At 28.1% G+C, this 23,438-nt stretch overlaps 2 protein-coding genes across 4 annotated transcripts; both read right to left on the bottom strand.

Annotated features, from left to right (window-relative positions):
* Positions 1–2,561: 2,561 nt before the first annotated feature.
* LOC107994540 (mediator of RNA polymerase II transcription subunit 1) lies at positions 2,562–10,435 on the bottom strand. Of its 2 annotated transcripts, XM_017051512.3 has the most exons (9): positions 9,933–10,435; positions 9,392–9,537; positions 9,192–9,325; positions 8,971–9,109; positions 8,631–8,850; positions 8,315–8,540; positions 7,975–8,206; positions 3,710–7,885; positions 2,562–3,549 (listed from the first exon to the last, which is right to left on the bottom strand). In XM_017051512.3, exons 1-9 carry the CDS (start codon positions 9,961–9,963, stop codon positions 3,499–3,501), a joined length of 5,355 nt encoding a protein of 1,784 aa, XP_016907001.2. In that variant the 5' UTR covers positions 9,964–10,435; the 3' UTR covers positions 2,562–3,498. The 2 variants fall into 2 exon arrangements, with proteins under 2 accessions (XP_016907001.2, XP_016907000.2); XM_017051511.3 differs by having other exon boundaries at positions 2,562–7,885.
* A 570-nt stretch (positions 10,436–11,005) lies between these two features.
* On the bottom strand, positions 11,006–21,390 carry LOC107994529 (PAS domain-containing protein cky-1). Of its 2 annotated transcripts, none has more exons than XM_017051495.3 (9): positions 20,730–21,390; positions 20,029–20,210; positions 14,397–14,458; positions 14,216–14,305; positions 13,855–14,031; positions 13,459–13,643; positions 13,276–13,382; positions 12,914–13,067; positions 11,006–12,676 (listed from the first exon to the last, which is right to left on the bottom strand). In XM_017051495.3, exons 1-9 carry the CDS (start codon positions 20,738–20,740, stop codon positions 11,752–11,754), a joined length of 1,893 nt encoding a protein of 630 aa, XP_016906984.1. In that variant the 5' UTR covers positions 20,741–21,390; the 3' UTR covers positions 11,006–11,751. The 2 variants fall into 2 exon arrangements, with proteins under 2 accessions (XP_016906984.1, XP_016906985.1); XM_017051496.3 differs by having other exon boundaries at positions 20,029–20,205; positions 20,730–21,387.
* Positions 21,391–23,438: the final 2,048 nt, after the last annotated feature.

Raw genomic sequence — 23,438 nt, 5'->3', positions numbered from 1 at the left:
TATCAAAGTATTGTCTACGACACGGTACCCCCGCTCGAAAATACAATTTTCATCGAAATTTACACGTGGAAAGTAATCGTATGTTATTACATTAATTCACTTTTTTTTTTAATCATATCTTATTCTCTTTCTTACACTCTCTTTTTCACTAATATCTCTTTAATTATCGGCAACAGACATATAACTCGTTTACTTTATTCATATAACTTCCGTGTCTGCTCCCCCTTCTTAATCTTTGGTTTAAACATCGAATAAATTACATCGTCACTCGTTTATTCGATTTTCAAACCGAAACATTTTTTGCCTAATTTGTACAAAGACAAACGCGTCCATTTTCTTAAGATCGGAATTTCAATCCTTTGAGAAACTCAAATTGTTTAAAAAGGCTTAAATTATTTCTACACGTGCTATCATTGGTCTGTTAATTGGATTAATTTTAACAAACTTGGCGATATTTTGAAGCCAATTATGATTGATTATTTAATGATTCAATATTATTAATTTTATATAACTGTATATTTATTAAATATTTATATATTATATAAGGAGATCAAAGAAGATAATACAAATAATATTATACTAATATATTATATTAATTTGAAAGAATTAATGTGAATAAAAAAATGTATGAATAAATATATTTTTAAATATTTAAAACATAGATTAAAAACGTTGAATTATGTACACAGCTATTGTAATCGAATAAAAATGTTAAAATTATATTCTATATTTATTATATTATAATTAAATCGTTACATTTTTTTCATCCTGTGTTCTTAAAAATTTTAAAATTGATAAAAAAATTCTTTTGATGAATACTATTTTTTATATTTACAAAATATAGACTTGTATTATCTTTCCACTGAATTCCTATATTGTATCATTATTTATCAAGATCAAAACCAATCAGTCTAATGAAGATTTAATTCTTCATTTCTTCATTTCAAACAATACATTTAAAGTTTCTTATTAATTTGATTGAAAGATTAATACGATTGATATAAAATACATTGAATCTGAATTAAAAAGATTTAATAATTCAGAAATTAATTCAAATTTTTTAATCCACTCAATTGATCAATACCATATTGGAATGGAGGTAGTAAGAACCGTCGAAACGGAAGACAAAGGATTAAAGCTCCATCTTCGAAAATTTTCGTTTTTCCTTTTTTTTTAACCTCTATACTTGGCACTTATTATTAGTACCCTCCTACTATCTCTTCCCTTCCGTTTATGATTCACAATTTTCCATTACGCAGTTAAAACGCTAAGGACACTGCGATATTTTCAAATTAAATAATATAGATTTCAATAATATCTGTGAATTTTTTGCATTATATTCAATAAGCTCAGCATATTCCTTATCATCGCGATGTGTCCTTCGATGCTTCGATGTTTTTCTTCATCTGAATCCCATTCATTCTAAAATATTTTTTCTTCGTGAAAAAGAAATTACATTAAACGATATTTCCTAATTAATCTTTATAAAGTTTTTTCATTTAATACATGATAATTGATTTTCGATGCATTAGTGAACGTTCGATTTTTTTCCTTTTTTTTTCTTCTTTTTTATTAAATATTCACATGATTTGTCAAGCGAAGATCGATTGGAAATAACTTTTACGATATATCGAAGCACTGATTTCCTTCGTTGTGGACTGCCGAAGAACATTGTTGGAGGGACAATTGGAGCGGGTACAAGAACAGGAAGGTAAAGATAAAGGACTCGATAATTGGCTATAGGTATAATTTCTTCTATCTCTCTCATGGCTCTTTGTCGAACGATATTTGTCCATACCCATGATATTTCCAAAAGTATACTTCATTATTAACTTAGAAAATTTCTGATTAGAAATAATTAAAGATATATTTAACGTGACTACATTCATTGTTATATATTAAAAAAATTAAAATAATTTTAAACAATTTATTTAACGAGAGAATATGAAAAAAGATAAATAATTTCTGGAAAATAATATCTCGAAAATTTCTATCTTTTAAATTGTCTGTAAGTGTAATTGTTTTAAAGTGTTGTAACTTCTAATAATAAAATTTTCGATTGAACGGTTTATTCTATATAATATTTGATTCTCCACTGTCTATTTTTTTTATTTCTTAAATATTTTATAATTTTGAATTATGTAAAACTTATTTTTGAAACATTTATTCTTTCAATCAGTAAAAATTCCAAGCATATGAAATATACTAATTAAGAAATATCTTATTTATAATTTTAATATTATATGCCCATTCCACGGTGCTCTTATAAATATTGTCCAATATGGATTTCTATCGAAAATAACTCGTTATATACTTGTCTATATTATTCCTCACATATCACGATCTTTCATATATCTTTCACTCTTTTTCACACACTCGAGTTCTCTTTCTCTCTCTCTCTCTCTCTCTTTCTTTCTTAAAAATCTATAAACAATCTGCTAGCCTCGAGTCCTCCTATCACGATGTCAAGAATTTTATTTATAATAATAAATCACTTTGATATAAATCACGCAGTTTAAATCTTCGTTTCTTTACAAGAGTTTCTCTTTTTATTTCTTCTATTTCTTTTTTTTTTTTTGTATTTCTTTCTCTTTAATGTATATGTTCTTATGTATACATAAGAAAATTGAATTTATTGAAGATTTGCATAAACCACGAGAACAAAAACCACACTTGTATTCGGCAGGATATTTTAGGAGAAGTGAAAAATCTCAATAACATACAGAGTGTCCCCCTCAAGAATTGTTCAACATACATAAAACATGCAAAAAGAATACATAAAACTTGCAAGATGTTTCCAAAATACAAATTTTCTTAAAATTCGAAAATTTTCAGTAAAAAATTGCTAGTTTTAGATACAATTGTTCATAATTGAAATACATATTTTATATTATGAATTATTTATAAAAATATTTTTTAAATAGTGCATCAAAGAAAATATGTATTCTTATATATTTATCATTATAGAACAATTTAAATTATTCACGAGTCAAGCAAGAAAATCCCTAATCTTTTGTCGTAAATAAATTAATTACAATGATTCATATAACTTCAAATTAAGATGATATATCGTTAAAATAATTATTTTAACGATAATAATCAATATCAAATGATGTTACTTTATAGTAATTTTGAATACAATTCTTTAAATTTACATAAATACTTACATAAATATTTATTTATATAAATAAGTACAAATCCATATGAAAAATAAAAAATTTAGTAAAAAAAACTAGCAATCTCACTGCCATCACTCCTTCCTTTCATTTTTGCTTTAATGTAAAACCAAATTTCCATTTTTTAAATCCTTATCGATCGAGATCAATCACATAGAAACTATAATGAAACCATAAACCATTTAATTTTAAATTTCCTATAAATCATTCCTTCTCCCAATGTTTAGTGAACTCGAGGACAATTCCAGGCTGTGCACCACGATAAAAGTTTGAGAAACAACGGTAGAAACGTGGAGCACAGCAGAGCGTAGGCCAGGCTAATTCAACAGCAGCTAGTCAGCCAGCCTTTCAGGACACCCTGTCCCAGTCGCGGCTAAAATTTAAATCTAGAGTTTCAGTAACCTTCATTTGCCCATACCCACCAGCGCCTCGTCCATCAGCTCGTCGTCGGTGATGCACGGCGAGGCGGAGTGAGGCGAGGGCGGGATAACCCTCGGCGAGGGTGCAGGACTTTTCACGATGTGCACACTCACGGATGGACTCGCTGGGAAGGCGGGCGGTGGAGGTGGAGGTGTATTCCTGCGCACTGAGGCTGCCTGGGTCATCGCTCTCTCGGGTATGCTGGTGAAATTCAGACTCTTGGCCACATCTTTCGGCGTGGAAAAATCCAATAGCATCTCAGCGGCCTCTTGGGACGTCGACGCCAGTATCTCTGTGCTTGTCGCTTTCATTGCGCTTGACGAATTCTCCGAGGACACCGTTGTTCCCAACGAGGACGAAGAGGAAGATCCTCCGGAAGACGGAACTTGCTGCGATTGCGATTGCTGCTGCTGTGACTGTTGCTGAGACTGTGATGATTGTTGTTGAGGTTGTTGTTGTTGCTGAGGCGGTTGAGATTGTTGTTGTTGCTGCGGTTGTTGTTGCTTCTTCTCGTCGGATTTGTACTTTGTCATCGTGGCATCCACTGGTTTAATGCTCAAATTCAAACTCTCCGTACCTCCGTTACCAGTGTTCGTACTCGTCGTTCCATTTCCGCTAGTTAAGGTGCCTGTTGTCATCATCGTAGGATACACGGATTTATTGGTAGACTGAGCTTCAGATTCTTTTGGTAGAACGGCCATTACAGGACCACTGGCACTAGTATCATCTTTACCAATACCTGTGGAATTTAAGCTGCTACTCTGAAATTGCGTGTTACTCCTATTCAGTGACGATTCCTTCTCGCGAGACTCGTTCTCAGTTGGTTGCATCGAGAGATTTGTAGGGATGTCGAGATCGTGTGTGCTGCTACTCGATAAAGCAGGAAGCAAAATATTACTGGTATTATCCGTACGAAGATTAATTATCGAGGTTGCACTTGTCATGGAAAGATTGTCAGGCTTCGTTTGTACATGATCTCTTCTACCCTGGCTCGATTGATCATCCGATGATGATTTCGAAGTTGTACTCGACGTATTCGATAATGTTTGCATTTTTCCTTGTTCCGACGTCTGCTTCGACGCGAGATTGTCCAATGTTTTTCCACTATCGGAAAGCATCGATAGCTTCTCTGATTTTTTGTCGGTAGAATCTGCATTAGCTCTAGCGGACAATTTGGGTATTTGAAATTTAGTATCCAATTGCTTCATAAGACCTTCGACAACTAATTGTGGTGGTAAATTAGGTAAATTTGATAAATTCGACATGGAAGCGTGAGCAGCCAATAGTTTAAACGCTCTTTCGCTCTCGCTTTCTTCTCGCAATCCTGATGGACTCGATTTTCTATCTCCAATTCCCTTTGAAGGAAATATACTTTTGTCACTGGACTTCGACAATCGAGATTTATCGCGATTTCGACTGAGATCCGTTACGCCAGAACTCGTTGTCTTCGGAGAACTCGAGGATTTGGAGGACATGACATTTTTAGAAAGTAATCCGCTGCTACCGCTACTACCAACATTGATTCCTCCGGTTCCGTTACCACTTCCGGAATTCGAACCTGAGATAGATTTCAAAGCAGATAACATCTTTTGTCCTAAGAGAGTTGTTTTGTTACCACTGCTGCCAGAACTGGAGGAAGAGGATCCAGATAATTTTGGAGATGTCTGAGTCGGAGGTTTTTTTGACGCTGGACCAGAACTTACTCCTGGCTTCAAACCGGTGTGCGTTTTAGGCGAACTATTACCCGATATATTTGTAGATGAAGTCGATGAACTCGAAGATGTTCCAGTTGCGACAGACGCCGAGGACGAAGACAATTTGAGATTTGTACCAGATTTCGAATCTTTTGTGCGAGTTTTGTTAATCGTTATTTTCATCCCATCAGAACTATGTTTTACCATGTATTCTGCAGGATTTTTAGTATCCATAGATGAATTTTTATTAATACATTTTCCCTCTGCGGTTTTGTTCGAGGAACTTCCAACACTTCTCTCTTTCTGACCACTCGAATTACCACTTCCAGTTGTTGATTTTGCCCCGCCATTGCTACCATCATCCGTGCAATGCTGAGCATTCTTCAATTTATCAATCACAGCGCTTAACGAACCCTTTCTGTTTCTCGCCTGTTGTTGAGCGATTGCAGACTTGCCGAGTTCCGAATTGCCAGATGGCGGTGTGCTACCACCGCTGCTCGGCATTGTGGATTGCGTTTCTCCGCTAGGAATTAATTCCAGTTGTTTTAACTTACCACTAGAGGACTTAGTTTTTGGACTTTGATGCCCGCTCGATCCACCAAAGGCTAAAGACGATGTCTTTCTCTCCTTCTCTCGATTGGAGTCTTTGCTCGATGATGAGGAAGAAGATTTTATCTTTGATTGTCCAGAATCGGCCGTTTTACTGGAAGGTGAATTTGCTGCGGATTTCAACGCAGACATGCTCGGTTTACCAGTGCTTGCCGAACTTCCATGCTTCGGCGACGAAGTGCCATGCTTCGGGCTCACACTCGCAGGTACTGGCGTATGTTTGGGACTACTGCTATAGACCGGAGAGTGCTTTGGACTTTGCACTGGCTTGTTTGTTGACTGTTTCAATGTAGGACTGGACTTACCTACGAGAACGAGTGGACTGGTATGCGTCGGAGATGGACTAAATTTTCGTAATGTCGTTGCTGGTGAGGATGGCCTTGAGCTCATATTTGGCGGCGATTCAGTTGGTTTAATGCTCACCGATACTGGTTTCGATAAGGGATCCTGTTTAGATGGTATTTTGTCAGGCGGTGGTCCCATAGGACTATCCTCTCTTTTGCGTTTACGTCTTTTCTCCAATTTTCCCTTATCCTCTGTCGACTTTCCCTTTGAACTTTTTCGTTCTCTACGTTCATCCGTCAAACTTTTCGACTGCGATGGTGCGGGTATCGGTGTTATAGTAATAGAACTCGGTAAAGTAGTCTGTGGTGCTATTGGTATTATTTCAATACCTGGCCTCCTTTCCAAACCCATCCCCGTAAGTACAGAGTTATAGTTCGTAGTTTGACCCAAACTACTGCTTGAAATTGGCGTTATACTTACTGATGGTGGTACTAAATTCTTGTTTTCTTCAAATATAATTGGGCTCTTTTTCTCCTCTCTTTTCCTCGATTTGCGATCACGTTTAATTAATTCTTCAACATCTTGTAAATCATGAACTTCTGTTATCTCACTCTCGTTGTCGATATCATAATCTGAACTTTTATCTGTTCCCAAAATATCGGTTGGATCCAAATTAGAAAAATCCAAACCACTAGTTAAACTCGTAGCTGAGGTTGGCGTAGATGTTCTGGTCTCATTTAAATTTTCTCTGCCACCGGTTGGTGTACCAAGAGGTGTCGAATCGGAACTAGAACTCTCCAATAATATTTCAGTACTCTCGTCTCCCTTTCTTTTAGGACTTCGCCAAATACCATCCGCAGTTTTTCTTTTACGTGTCTTTTTTGTGCGCTCATTCACTGAATTAGACATAGAGCTTTTTGCCTGTCCAAGCAGAGCTCCTAATTGTAATGGATTTAACATAGCAGTAGTCGTGGTATCGGATTGGCCGGAATAAGACGGAAAACCGATACTATTCTCCGTTCCGGCATCTAAAAAAGGCTGCTGTTGTGGTTGTTGTTGCTGTTGCTGTTGTTGCGATGACTGTTGTCTTCCCATTGTTCCATTTCCATTATTCAAACCTGGTTCTTGTTTGATTTTTGTTTCTCCATTAGTAAAATCAGGCATTCCAGAACCATTTTGACTATTCTGATCTTTGCCAGAACCAAGATTTACATTATAGTTTCCGTTTCCACTATTTAAATTGTTCATCGTACTTAAAGAGTCGCGACTCTCCCATGATTTCATAAGAATTCTCATTGTCAAAGGTATACTTAAACACTTTTGTAATACTTTTCCAGTCAAATCTGATGTCTGTTCTGTATTTGTTATACTTATGCCATATAACTTGCATTTCAATGCGGAAATATCCGTCAAATCCAGCTCCGCTGTTGCCATAGTCTCTTCGAAAGGATGCTCCAAACTTACCGATATATGTTGCCACGATAAAGCGTTTACTTCAAATATAGTTGCATGTTCTGGATCTTGTCGAGCCATAGGTCTAACGCAACTAGCAATTAAAGTATTAAAAAGCGCTTGCTGACGCAAATATACCAAGATTTGTGGAACGTGCGCCGGATGAGTGAAAGGAATGCTACAAACTAACACACCCTCCATATTTTTATTCTCCGTCATGAAATAACAATGCTGTTGATCCGGTAAAGTCTGTAACAGAAAGATAAGATTTGAAATAATAAAAGATATTAATAATTAATTATCATTATATAAATAAATTATCAAAATAATTTACATACAACATAAAGTCCTCTATTATTGCGGCAATCCAGTTGTCCTTCGCTAGCATGCTGAATAATTAAACTAAGTAACGGATGGGGAGCAGATATATCTCCACATTCCAATTCCGTTACTTTCTGTATCCTACGTACTAGTTCCATGCACATCGGCATTTTTTTAGCGAGTTTTAAAACAAAACAAGCAGGTAATACCGACGAATTTGTACCAGTTAATGGAGCATAAGATGGGGTACTAGAATGAATTGTACATGAATTGTTTATTAAATTATTATTAATTAAATTAGATATATATATTATATTAGATATATAATATATATTTTTTATAAAAAAAATTATAAACCTTTTTCCTGTAGGACTTCTATTTACAGTTATGATACTAGAAGTAGGCAACTTGTGAGCAGTCGAACCTTCCATACAAACTGTAACGGAATGACCGATCTTCCGTTTGATAACTATTTCTGAACTCAATGCATCACAGGTACGATTCTCCTGATCTATTAAATCAAAAGGAGAAACAAAATATGTTAACTTCATCGCATGACCTCCTCTTCTTCGTTCAAGAATTCCTAAAATAAAAAAACATTGCATTATCATATGTATTCATATTTTTTTTTAAATAATTCTTATTTTAAAATAAATATCATACTTATACTAACCAACTGGACTTTTATGAACGAGATTAAATGGTTCTTTTATAAATGTTTGCAATTGTGCTAAAATACCCAAGTCAGACTCTAGCGATTGTAAAGCACTAAATGCTTTACATTTTACCTTTTTATCAGCATTTAATTGATATATTGAAGCTAAACCTTCTAATTGTACTGTAAAATCAAGAAAATCTCCTCGCGATAAACAAGACACCAATACATCACAGCTCTGTAAACATTGCATTAAGAATCATTATATAATAAAATATATTTATTTTATATAATAAAATTTTACATAATAAAATGTATTTAAAAAAATGATTTTCTTGTGAAAATTAAAAATTTGTACCTGCTGTTCATTTTTTCCTTCATGATGAATTTTAACATCTTTAACTACACCTGTTGGTTCCAAAAGAACCTCCAAAAAAAACATATCCGAGGAAATAAACAATTCTGTACCTGGTGGACCAGACATCATAAACTTTAAGCTGTAATCCAATCATAACACAAATATTAAATCAGTTATTTAATTTTGTTTTATTTTTCTTAAAATAAATAATTTATATTTACCCTAATTGTCTGGTTAAACTCTCTAAACGTTCCACCATGGATTGTAAAGAAGTTACTTTTATGGAATGTTGCAAAGTATCCAAACATTTTTGAAGTTGACTCTTTTCAGCACTATCAATTGCAAACCTTTTATCCTATTAAAAATAATTTAAAAATAAATATTTATTGAAATATATATTAATATATTACAAATTACATACCAACATAGCCATTCGTAGATTTTTGGCAGTCTCCACCAAGGATTTATATGTAGAAGCTTTGGAACGTAATTTTTCCATAAGCAATTCCATCTGCCATTCTTTTCCTTTATCCATTCCTGAACTTCCAGTGGCAGAAGATTGCCCACCTATAATAACAAATTTATTAGAATGTATAATATACAATATATAATACATAATATCTTTGGATAATATCTCTAATATGTATAATAACTTTGGAATATTAAATAGATATTAAATACGTAAAACTTCTAATAAAAAATTTAAAGTAAAATAAAAGTTTTAATAATAAAATTGAATTTCCATAATCATGTTGTTATGTCATTATAGGTATAATTAATTTTTTCTAGATATACGATAAATATATAGAAAGATTTTATTCGACATTCGGAGATTTTATTCATTCGAATTTTTAAAAACAATTTCAATAAATTTTATTCAAAATATTCAAATATTTCATTTATTTTAAAATAAAATAAAGTTATATATAAATTACATTAAATAAATTCTAAATTATACTCACTGAGGGACTTTTGTCCGTTCGCAACATCCATGTATTCCGTCGTGGATCACACGGATGTTGTATATATGCGTATATAGATATACGTTTATTATTATAATATCACAACAACATTATTATACACTACATTGTGACAGGAGCTGTTATTTTCACCTAACCCACGTTTGGTTGCTTAACTGCTCCTAACCTTCATACACAATATACTAACTATACTTAGAAGCCATACGTTTCTACGTATAGGCGTTTTCATCCATAGTATCCCTTAAGAAGGGGAATTTTATAATGCTTTATTAAAACACTCTTTTACACCCTCTATAGTTCAGAAATTAATATTAATTAGAATGTTTAATATTTGTTAAATAAACAATTATTTATAATCAATAGTTAATTATATTTTTTTAAAATTATAATTTATTATTTAATTTAATATGTATATAATATATATATACATAAAAAATTTATAGAGCTTATGTAAAATATGAAATACGTTTCTATAAATTATACTCATATAACGTTATATATTTAATGTAGATGGCAAAAACTATATAAAAAAAATGATATATTATAATGAAATATATGTTTCAGTTATAATTCAAATATAGTATTTTTAAATTGTAATATTTGAATGCGTTTGAGAACGCATCGAAATAAAAGCAACTAGAGCGCCATCTACTAGAGCATTAAAGGAACTAAAAATCTCCCTATCAATTTGATGAATATGTGAAGATAAAAATTTATTATATTAATTTATTTATATAAATTAATTGCAATAGATTTAATATAAGATCTCTATTATAAAATCTATTATAAAATTGTTAAATCAATTTTAGAGAACAAAAATTATTATAAAATCATAAATTGAAAATATAATATAAAACATTGATAATTATATAAAAAAAAATATATAAAAAAATTCTTTGATCAAATATTAATAATTAATAATATATATATATATATATATATGAATAACTTTTTTTAAATATATTTTTTTCTATTTAAATTAAAAACTTATTATATAGATAACATTAATATCAAAGATACAGAGATGAATATTGGTTATGATTCACTAACTTCAATTAACATTGAAAATATTCTTTATTAATGGACATTTTTTTTTTTTTTTACTTGAACTAAAACTTATGTAAATAACATCATTATCAATTATTAAATGTTTTGCCAAGATATTAACAATGCTACTACATTGAAATGTCCATTCAAAATTGTTACATACACAAGATAATTTCTAAAAAGCAATATTTCAACATTTTAATTTCTTATGAATTTTTTTTACAAATCTTTAGACATTAGTTAATTGTTAAAATAATTATTGTTGTACTCTTGCAATCCATATTTACTACACATATTGCAAAAATTTCATATTTACCATTTATTTTTAATTCTAATACTTTATATCTCTGTTAGCAAAATTTTATTTAATACTGATAGTTTTTTAATCGAATAAAAATAACTTTTTTAATAAAAATTATGGAACTATTTTTATTGCACCAACTTTCAATTTTTATTTCAATTAAAAACTGATCTACTAAAAAATCAATGTCAATTTTATACCAGTCAATCTTTAAATTTCTCATTATTTTTATATTAAAAACTAATTTGATAGATCAACTGTCACCAATTAAAAATTGATTTTTTTTTAAAATTCTTCATAGCTTCTTTTTTAATTTATTCTTCAACTGCTTTATACAAACTTTCATTCTACTTACAGACTCGAACTCTCAAACTTACAAAGATATACCTACTTAAAGAGAAAAAAATATTTGTCTATCTAACTGTAGAGCACCAATTGAACAAGTGCACAGTCTTATTTAGGAAAGTCTTTAGAATCATTCATTGACTGGCTCTTTTTCCGTGGTAACTGTAACGTGATTGGTTGAACATCTTGAACTTTCCTAAGCCCCTGATTTGAACTACGAAATGTAATCTTCAAATTGGGCACATGCTGTTCTGTCGCCCAATCAAAATTAAAAATTGGTGTTTCTGCATGTAGTTCGGAATCTGGAGTGTCAACCGGTGTAGTTGGTGTAGCTACATATGGACTAAGTTCTTGATGAACAACATCTGGTACCCTTTGCAGAGTATCTGACCAAACTGGACTCGAGTTCCAATGTTCCATAGATAATTCAGAAGGATCAGTTGTCGATCCCGTCGCTGTGGATGTTGACAATGTCTTACCCGAAAGTCTTTTATGACTGTTATTTCTATCGTTACAACAATATTCTTTATCTAAGTCTGTGATATAATACTTAGGCGACAATGTATCCACATTATATTGATTGTGACATTGAATAAATTTTGCACGATAACCGCTCAAATTTAATGAATTTTTATGGTGGGTTTTGTACCTATCTGTAAATTGACCAAGTGCATAATGGCTATGTTGTACATTTACATGTACATTTCTATTCTCATGTTCGCTACTGCTAATCGACATATCAACTGGTTCTGCATCTTCTCGTAGATTTCTTGTTGCATAATCCTTTAATTGTGGTTTCGATGAATTGTGCAAATCTTGTTCAGAATTTCGTATATCAGGAGAGTGTTGCGTGTCATTATTATGTGCGTGGGATAAGGAACGAGTGTAATCTTGCTGCTGATTACTTTGGCTCCCAGTAGCATATGGCACACCGCGGTTTTGATTCCCGGAGCAGATGGTGTAAGTAAATTTAGTTTGAGATGAATACTGGTACAACCAGGAACTTGAACGCATTACTTCCGCTTCTCTATCACTGTAATTTATTTATAATGTAAATAGCATAAATATATATTAAATAATATATTAATTTATTATTTTTATTTTATTTATAATTATTACTTTTTTAATTGTAAAATATACCATTTAATTCATAAATAATTAGTAAATAATTAGATTTTAAATGATTTTTAAAATTCTGTTATGTAAATAAAAAAGTTAATATTGAAAAGTAAAAATATTTAAAATGAAAATTATAGATATAGAAACGTACCTCAAAACTTGATTCGTACATACAATGATAGGATGTTGACATTCTTCGGAAGTATCTTTGACTTGTAAAACACAGTGTACCCAGAACCATCGTCCGGAACGATTTTGCAGTCTCAATAATGCAGTTGCAGATCGTTCTTGATCAGATTGAATAACTAAAACCATAGGTAATATCAAACTTTTTAAATATTTTAAATATTAAAATTTCATTTAATTTTCAAATTAATATTTCATTTCAATCATATTTTTATGCTTATTCATTTTTTATGCTTAAATAAGACAAACGAACAATATTTATATTTATTTTCAATTAAACTTAACTATTTTAACTATTTTAACTATTTTAAATTTATATAAACATACCAGTTTGATGTTTGCAATATGCTGTTCGTATCGAATCCCAATGTAATAAATTATACCATGACATGTTTACTAATTCATTACGAGTATATTCCAAATGACTTTCAGCCCTATAAATAAAATAGGATTTTAATTTTCTAATTCTAAGCTTGGTGAAATTTTTTATCAAACAAAAAAATAAATTACGTTTTATCGATATGAAGATATTTCATATCCATAGAATGAATGGTAGTGAAAATATTTGTTGCGCCCTGCACAATACTTTCTCTCGTTTCTGGTAAAACAACGGGTGTACATGAAGCAAGGAAAACAAACTCATTTCGATTACAAACCGGAACGAAAGGTAAAAAATGGCCTTCAACTAAAACCACCTATAAAAAAAATAGGTGATAAAACTAAACTCAAAAACAATATGAAATGGATACCAGCGAAAAAACAAAATTTTAGAATAATTGTTAGACCAAAAAATAAGTGAAGATAGACTAAAAATTTTTTATTCAATCAATCGATCAAAATCATAAAATATTGAAATAATTTTATTAAATATAAATAACTATTTTACTATTCTAATTAAATATATACCTTTTGATCACCAAAACGAAGTTGCCTCCGTGAATTCCTGGATACGTTGATCCGGCAAAGAAACAATCTTCTATCGCTTGGAATAGGACTATTTCTAGATAATTGATTTTGTACAACCATGTGATCTTGTTTGTCTATTACGTCGTAAACACTATCCCCGTGAATAAGCAAATCCTCCTAAAATACATTTTACAATATAGGACGAATTAAATTTATACAATTCTTTGATAAGCTATATTATAATTTAATATTTTTTATTACAAATAGTAAAGTACCTAAAAATAATTTTTTTTATTTATTTTTGAATTATTTTTTAATATAATCGATTACCATAATTGTTGTGTCTTTGCAATTACTTTACCATAGAGTGTCCAAGATATTCCGCCGCATTTTCCGATATATACAACAGTTTTCCTTGCTGGGTCATCATCATTATAAATCCGGACATGGCCTGAAAAATTGCATGCATTGTATGGCCAACATTTGTACCGTAGCAACTAACGGTCAAAAATACAATGCGATATCATGATAAACAATATTACTTTTGAAAATCCAATGTTAGGGGTCGGGATATTCGAAGAGTCGGACGGACAGTTTTTCAAGGCTGAAACAAAGAATAAGATCGGTATGTTAACTTAATAAATCATCAAACATTTAAATATTATATTTTTTTTTAATTTTCATATGAACATATCATCTCAAAAAATTAATTTATTAAAGAAAATAAATTTTCTTTTATATATATTAATTTTTATTATAATTAATTTTAATATCGATTATTCATTTGATAATAATTGAAGTAAAACTAAAAATATTAATAATAAATATATAAATATATACTATTAATGAATATTTTTAATTAAATTAAAATTATATGTAACATGATCAAAAATTATTAGCTAATGTGATTTATGGTTCTTGTATAATACGTTATAAAATTTAAATCTTATGATAACATAAAATTATTATGATGTTATAAAACTAATGTCGCATTTTATTCCTAGGATCTTATCAACAACGCTGGTTTTATTATTCATGAACATTTTAACTTAATACTATTCTAGATAAAGTCCTTTATATCTCAATAACAATAAAACTGTTTTATAGACAACATCTTGGACGAACAAAGAACAAATAGAAAAATAATAAATATAAATAAAATGATAAAACTTCGATAACATTTTATTGTAAAAAAAAAAAAATAAAAAGTAATTAAATTATCCGTTTTAATAGTATTATAATATATTATTATATATTATATATCATTTCTTTAATTATATATTTTTATAACATTTATAATAAATATAATTTTTAAAGGTTACAAGATTTTAAAAAATAATATATATTATAAAAATAAAAAGAGTTTATTCACATTTAATATAATTTATTTAATATATTATTTATTTAATATATTATTCAATGTTTATTAATTAATATATTATTTAATATTTATAAATAAAATTGAAAAGTTTTGATGTAATAATACATTAATTATAATTTATGCAATATCTCATGATTTATATTTTCTAAAAACTGAATTAATACAAATATTTACAAAAATATACAAATATTGTCATAAAATTATCATTATCAAATCTAAACCTAATAAAATTTTTATTAATATGACTGAAAGATAAAGAAACATGATTCAGCCGGAAGTTAAACATAATTCTAACTAGATAACTACACAGAAGGTATACAGTCGACTATATTTTATTTAGGAAAATAAGAAAAAAAATTGAACCAAAATTATATATCCAATCATTAAGATATTATATAAATAAGACAATAATAAACTCAAAAATATAAATCAACGATGAAAAGAACAGGTCAAAGTTAATTATAATTACTTGAATGTATCAATAGTTTTAATTTAAAAAAAGAAAAATTTTATATTATTAAAAGACATAAAAAATGGAAGATTTTATAATAATTTTTTTATTAATTTATTAATATATAATTTATATAAATCTTCCAACTATTGATCTGAATATTTTCATGAATATCAGATTCTCTGCTCTTCTATCAAAATCTGTACTTTTCAATAAAAATTCATTATGAAGAACAAGCATAATCAATTAAGAAGTAATCCGATTCGGAAAAAAAGTAATAATGGCGGAAAATTTGTTCAGTGTGTTTTTCAACATTGGACCTAGGGGAGAAAAAAGAAAAAAGTAGCAAGATAGAGGAGAGGGAAAGAAGCGTATGCTAATGCAGCCACGGCTACGTTTACAAACGGCTCTACACGGGACTATAGTATCGAATACTGTGAAACAATGAGTATGTAGGAGAGAAAGAAAGAACGACGGAGAGCGGAGAGACGATACAGAGGGAGTATGGGTTACAGGAGCGTGAGAGTGTTGTTGCAAAGGCCGACAGGTCAGCGGATCACCCGGAACTCGCGCTTAGACTCCGCTGAGTTTGAATGTACGCCGATCTTACCTTCTTGCCTTACCTACCTCCCTACCTTTTACCTATATATTACTCTCTACGCTTGCACAACGGAGATGCCCGAAGTTTTTGATCCTCGAACGACCGTTTAATATTCTTGTCAAACGGTCGATTCTTATTGCTGAGAGAATTTGATCCATATCCGAACTGAAAGTTGCACGGACTTCCCTTAAGGAGGATTATTCCATTTGATTATGTCAATTGAATCGTTTCATAAAATATTTAAAAAGATTTTGGTTAATATAATTCTTGAAAAATAATTCGATATAAATATTTGATTAATAAATTAATTGAAATTTGGATCATCTTAAATTTTAAATTTTTATGCTTTGATCCAAAATTGAATAGTTGATGATTTTGTTTATTAATTATTGGATGATATTTTAAAATATACATTAAAAGAATATTTATATATTAAAATATTGATCAAGATCTTAAAAATTAGAAATATAAGAAATATGTTTTAATATTTTGTATAAGAATTTTCTATTATTATATTTTTGATTACATTGATTGAATCGTTTGCTAAAATACCTGAAAAATTTCTGGTTAATATTAATGCTTTTTTATTTGAGGAATAGTTGATTAGAATTTATAATTTAAATATTTATGCTTCGACAAATTAGAATGATGTGTCTGTTAGAGAAGATTTTGTGGAATATTTGAATAATATAAATTAAAAATTAAAAAATACGAAGGAATTTTTGTATGAAAAATAAATAATTCTATAATATATATAAGAATTTGTATAATTTGAGATCAATCTGAGATGGACAAATAATAGAGTTTCAAGAGCTTTCTGACAATTTAGGTTTTTATAGATTAATAACATTGATGTTTTTTTATTTTCCTATTTTGAAAACTGATTATCATAAAGAGAAAAATAATGAAAAAGTGATATAACTGCGAAATTATGGAGACCTAACGATTTATTTAGATAATTTATACTAGGATTTGCAAAACTGTTTATAAATTATATTTATAATTTCATGAACATCATGATTATAATTTAATATCTATTATTAATAATTTATTGCTTTAAAATTTATTTCATTATATACATTAATTTATAATAGATATATTATAAAATCAATTCCTATTATCCTAATTAAATAAATATAATTTATTATTTCAAAATTAAATATTGAAAATAAATAACAAATATTAATTGATTTTATATAATTATGATTTAATACTAGATATAGATTAATAAAATAAACGGTCAAATATAACATAAATTATAGATATATAAAAACGTAAAAATTATTTGAAATAATTATTGAAATAATTATTTGAAATTATTTTCACATAAATATTATAAATAATAAAAAGAGATAAGATACAATATTCACAATATTTATCGAAATTTTATTTTTTTATGATACATATAATCTTTTGAACGAAATCATATATTATATAAAATATTTCAAAGTTAAAAAATATAGAAAAATATTTTTCTAATACATTATTAATGTAATTTTCAAGAAATAATCGAGAATAGATTTTTAAATTTTCAAAATACGATTATAGAATATACTTAGTCATTATAATTATCTACCACCTTGAAATAACTAATACAGTTATTATACTATATTTTGATATTGGTTTTTGCGGTGACGTACAGGTCTACTGGAAGACGGAGAATGTAAAAATTAAAACGACGACCGTCTCGCCATGAAACAAAGGCATAGCGTTCACTGTGCAAGAAGTATACACAAAAGCATTCACAATTTTTTATTTTTGTCTGTTAATAGTTTTTTTATATTTATTATAATCTCATTATATATAACAAAATTATCTTTTAAAATTTTAAAAAAATTACATATTCTAACTAAAGAAATTGATTTTATTTAATATATCCTTCAAATTCTAATTCAATCTTATCACATAATAATAAAAATAATAATAAAAAAATATTATGTTTGTTATAATAGGAACTTCTATTTAATATCTTGAATTTTTCTCTAACTTCTTCTAATGAAAAAATTTTTTAAATTTCAATTATCAAATATAATATATTATATTTTTTAAAATAACAAAAAAATTAATTTAAATTTATTATAGAAATTATAAAAAATAAATATTTTTTTAATTTAATTTATTATACATTATAAAAACATTTTCAAATATTAATTTAAATATTTAAAAGATGATATTTTCAACTCTGTCATTATTATTAACAATATTACAAAGATTACTTTTCACAACAAAGATTACTGTTTATATACTTCTATATATTTCTTATGTTTTATGATTTAATTTATCCAATTATTTTATTTATTTTACCCAATTATGAAAAACAGCAATTTCTTTTTATTGATCATACACTGTAATCTATGTTTTAAATATTCATGATTTTTAACAATTTAAAAAATATATAATATGTCTAAAATAAAAATATATAATATGTTTAAAATAGAAATTAAATATGCAAGATGATTTTCATAACATTAATCTTTAATCTTTATTTTTTTTTAATAAATTAAAAAATAGAAAATTCTCAATGGAATTTTATATAATGTACTGTGCATTTGAGATTTCTTTATGGATCTAAAATACAATTATTTTATTATGAATATCCTTAAATTGCATATGAAAAAAAATAACCACTAGATTTCAAATATAAAGAATTCTTTTGTAAACATTTGAGTTTTTCATGTATTTTACTTAACTAGATGCAAATTATATTTCAAGAATTTTATATTCAATTTTATGTACATACTGAATCGATTCAAATTTGTTATCGATATTAAAATAATGTCGATATTTGATATATTAGCAATATATATTTTTAAAAATATTTCTGAATATTCTTTTATTTACAATTATTTTAAATTAATAATGATGATATTGTTTTACAAATCTACATAAATATAAAATTATTTAAAAACACTAATAATTTAGCTAGTATATATTAATAATTAATCATTGATTTTAAATTAATAACGTTGATACTTGAAGTTAACTTTACTTTCAACTATGTTCAAGTATAAAATGTCGTAAGATATCACTAAAAACTAGTTAAATATTTGATTTTAGTTTTTCAAGAGAAGCACTAAAAATATAAAATGTCTTGCGATAATAAAATAAACTATGCGTCGATCTTCTGGCTTATGTCGCGTGTATTCAACAAATTATTAAACTAAACAAACCAATTACTCTATGGTAGATATTTCTTTTTACTTCTAATGATGCTTTGCAACTTTCTTATAATAATAAAAAATCTTTTTAAGGAAATAATAATTGAACGAATTATAAATTTCTGTAAGCAAAATATAATTTATTAATATAGACAATTCTATTTTCATTTGTTCAAAATTAAATTAAAATTATTTAAAATAACAGAAACTTATAAATACTCATTATAAATCTTATCAATTATTATATCAATTATATTAAAATAAGTCAGCTGTACTTGTTTTCGCGGTAGAGTTTTCCGGAATCAAAAATGGCGGTTGCCAAGCACTATTTAAAAGATCGCTTGAATACAGCAGAATATCTATCTACATAACTATCGTTTTTATAAATTGAATATTCAAGCATAATAATACAATCATTATCAATTCAATAAGAAGAAATAAACACGCCAGTAATATTACTATAAATATATAATATTACTATAAATAATATGATATTGTTAACATATAATATCTAAAAAATTTGATTTCCAAATTTAGAGAATAGTTTTAACTTTTAATTAGGTTTTTACCTATTAATGCTTACCTTGTTGAAAGTAATTGGCTTTTCGAAGAAATACGCAGACCAAGGCCATAAGCTGTAGTTGGGAAAGTCTCTGACGGGTTGAGGGCGGTAATGGCAGTAAATCACGTAAGTTGGCAATTTCGGCATTTATCAGGTCCCTTCGAAGTTTGCTGGCACCTTTCGTTGATTTGCTCGCATCTATCCTTCAAGCACACACAGATGTTACCGATACGCTATATTTTGCGGGACGGCTGAATCTACTTGCGAAATTGACGCGCGTTGTACACACATTTTTACTATTTTTAAACGATTCGTATAGATAACAAACCTAACATACGTACAAGTTTTTTAAACTTTTTTTAAAACTTATATTAATTTTTAAACTTATATTAATTTCTATGAATTTTTATCAAATTTATTTCTAAATTTTCTTTCTTTTATTATATAGTCTAATCCATATTATTGTCCAAAATAAATTACAATTAAATTACCATTCAAAAAAAGAATAATATATCGCGTCAATTGGTAAAAAGTAAGTTGTCAAAATTCGAATTTCTTCGAACCAATGATACGCGATGTGGCGAACGCGGATCGGCGATCGGAGGCGCTTAACGAAAGGGGTAGAAATCAAATTGACGGTCAATGCTCTAGAGATAAGTAATGTATGCGATGCGTTAAACATATCATTCGACATGCCAATCACGTGATCGAACATTACTTACCGATTGAACATATTTCGGTGACCAGGAGGACATTAGTAGCGGATCACTTGTAGACGACGAACGAGACATCCGGGTCGGCAGGTTCTCGCAAAACTGCAGCTACGATCTAACATCCGGGTCATAACGCGCTACTACACTGAACACGTGGATACTGGCGGAGGCTGGTTCTCCTACCTTCTCACCTCCGCAGCCCCCCTTTTTCTCCTTTGCCGCCACCACCATCGCCACCCACCTTTACCTCCCTTTCCGTCCACCTCGAGTAGAGCTGTCCTTCTCTCGCTTACGACAGGTACGATAATCTTTTCCCTGTTTCACTGTTTATATTCCTTAGTCGCTCCCACTCGTCGATTTATCTCACTCGTTTATTCCCTTTCGCCACTTTTTCGCTCGCTCGCACCTTTACCCCATGCTGCTACCACGGTCACGATCGGGCAGTCGTGTCCCTCTACCACCGCCATCATCGCCATCCTCGCCACCACCACCAGCTACTGGTTGCGTTTCCTGTACATGCGGTTTTGTCCAAATCATTTGCGCAAAGTCCCGCCTTAAGAACTTTTCGGTATTGCTCTGAGCGCGCTCCAGGGGTACCATAGTGCTTGGGTGAGGTTGAGATTTTTTGAAGCGAAGTTTATATTTTGAACGATATAATAACAATCTGTAAGTCATTAAAAAATGTAATTTGTATTTTTTTTTATGTAATCTGAAGAGAATTTCAAATAACTTTGGATAATTTGATTGACATTGAAACATAAAATTTAGGAATAGAATATCAAATAAAAGATATTGAATTTGTAGGAAGAAGAAAATGAAGATATGTATATATATTATTTTCTTCAATTATTTTTTAATTATTTCATTAATTGAAGAAAATAATGAAATTACCATGTATTTTTTTTTTAAATGTATTCATTATTTTATTACACATTTTTTTTAAAGTATCTGTTTCTTGTTTAAAATATTGTTTTACAAGATTATTAGCATTAGAGGCAGCTTTGTGTTAATAATGATTACATTATAATAAACTATTAATCGAACAAATTTTTCCTTTCTTATAGAATATTAATATTTATTTGAAATTATTTTTATTCTAATAATATTGAATAATTTTATTATTATCTATTTTTCGATTTTATTTGTATAAAGATTTGTTAACATTTATCTTTTTCTTTTGATGAAAATTAATTTACTACATATAAACTGAAGTAATACATTTTACTTTCTTATTTTATTTCATTAAGTATAATTCGCATAAAAATTATACTGCTCGAAATAATTGGAATAGCAATTAATTAATTTTAATAACAAATGAGTTTATGAATTTATTTATTCTATAATTCAAAAATATGATCCCTCGATTATTTTGAGCAGCACATTGATATTAATTGGTTCATTCGACGGTCATTTCTTTTGAATTTAAAATTATATTCAAAATAAAATACGAGAAATTTTTAAATCAAAAATAATTCAAAATCCATAAATATGTTTTATCCATTTTTTAAATTACAGACGGTTCAATTATTTATTTTTTATTTGTCATATTAAAAGCAAAACTATTTATAATTTATTCAAAAGAATAATATATAAGTTATCCCAAATTAATTTATAAATTTTATCAGTATTTTATAAATTTAAGTAAAAAAAAAAAAATATTATAAATATAAATCATTTGACGTTTTATTAAAAAATTACGATAAAAGTACAAAGAGAATAATAATGGATTTATTATTTGATTAATATTTATATTTAATTTGTTTCTACTTTTAATGATAATTTTATGTAAGCTATTTGTATTTTTTATAATATTTTAATACTTCCAAATATTCCATTTTGTAATTATTTATTTTAAAATATCCATTATCCTTCATAATATAAAATTAAAAGCGATCAAAAATCAAATATATTTCAATTTTCATTTCATTGAATATATCATTAATTTATCAATTTATTATATAAACTTATTATATTTTCAATAATCAACAATTATTTTATTTTATTTTAATAATATTATTCTCGTATTTCAAATAACTTAATAAATGCATAAACAAATAAATTTAAAATATAATAAATAAAAATATTGGTGATTTATTCTCTTTGTATTTTGTATTTTTATCATAATTTTTTAATAAAGCTTTGATGTTCATATATGATATTTATATGCACATTTGTTAAAATTATAGTTATTTCAACCGTCAATAAAATAAAAAATTCATGAGCTTAGAAATCGTATTAATAATCATTAATAATCATTATAATAATTAATTTTATTATTAATAATCATTATAATTTTATTATTTAATTAATTAAGAAAATTTAAGGAAGCACCCTGTACATTTCCATATCTCAAATAACTAGATTTTCGATAAAATTATATGAAGGAGATGAACTCATATGCATAACTTATTGATAAATTTATGAATATCAAAACTTAATATAAAACTATTTTCATATAATTGTATCAGCTATTTATAAAAATATTGTATGAAAAACATCCTACTGTCATATGAAGTAAATAGTTGTTTATAAATTCTAATAGCTGCAACTATAGCAGTTAATTTCTTCTATTTTGTTTGCATTCTAAGTTTAGTTTTTTCTCCAGTCTTTTTTATCATATTTGCAATAATTAAAGATTTAAACATAAAATGAATTTATCTTAACTTTTGATTGATTTTATTGTGTATAAAATATATACTAATATTCGATAAGATTCAA

Source organism: Apis cerana, linkage group LG11 (genome assembly GCF_029169275.1).
Source record: "Apis cerana isolate GH-2021 linkage group LG11, AcerK_1.0, whole genome shotgun sequence".
NCBI classification, from domain to species: domain Eukaryota; kingdom Metazoa; phylum Arthropoda; class Insecta; order Hymenoptera; family Apidae; genus Apis; species Apis cerana.
This window is presented reverse-complemented; position numbering and strand designations above follow the sequence as displayed.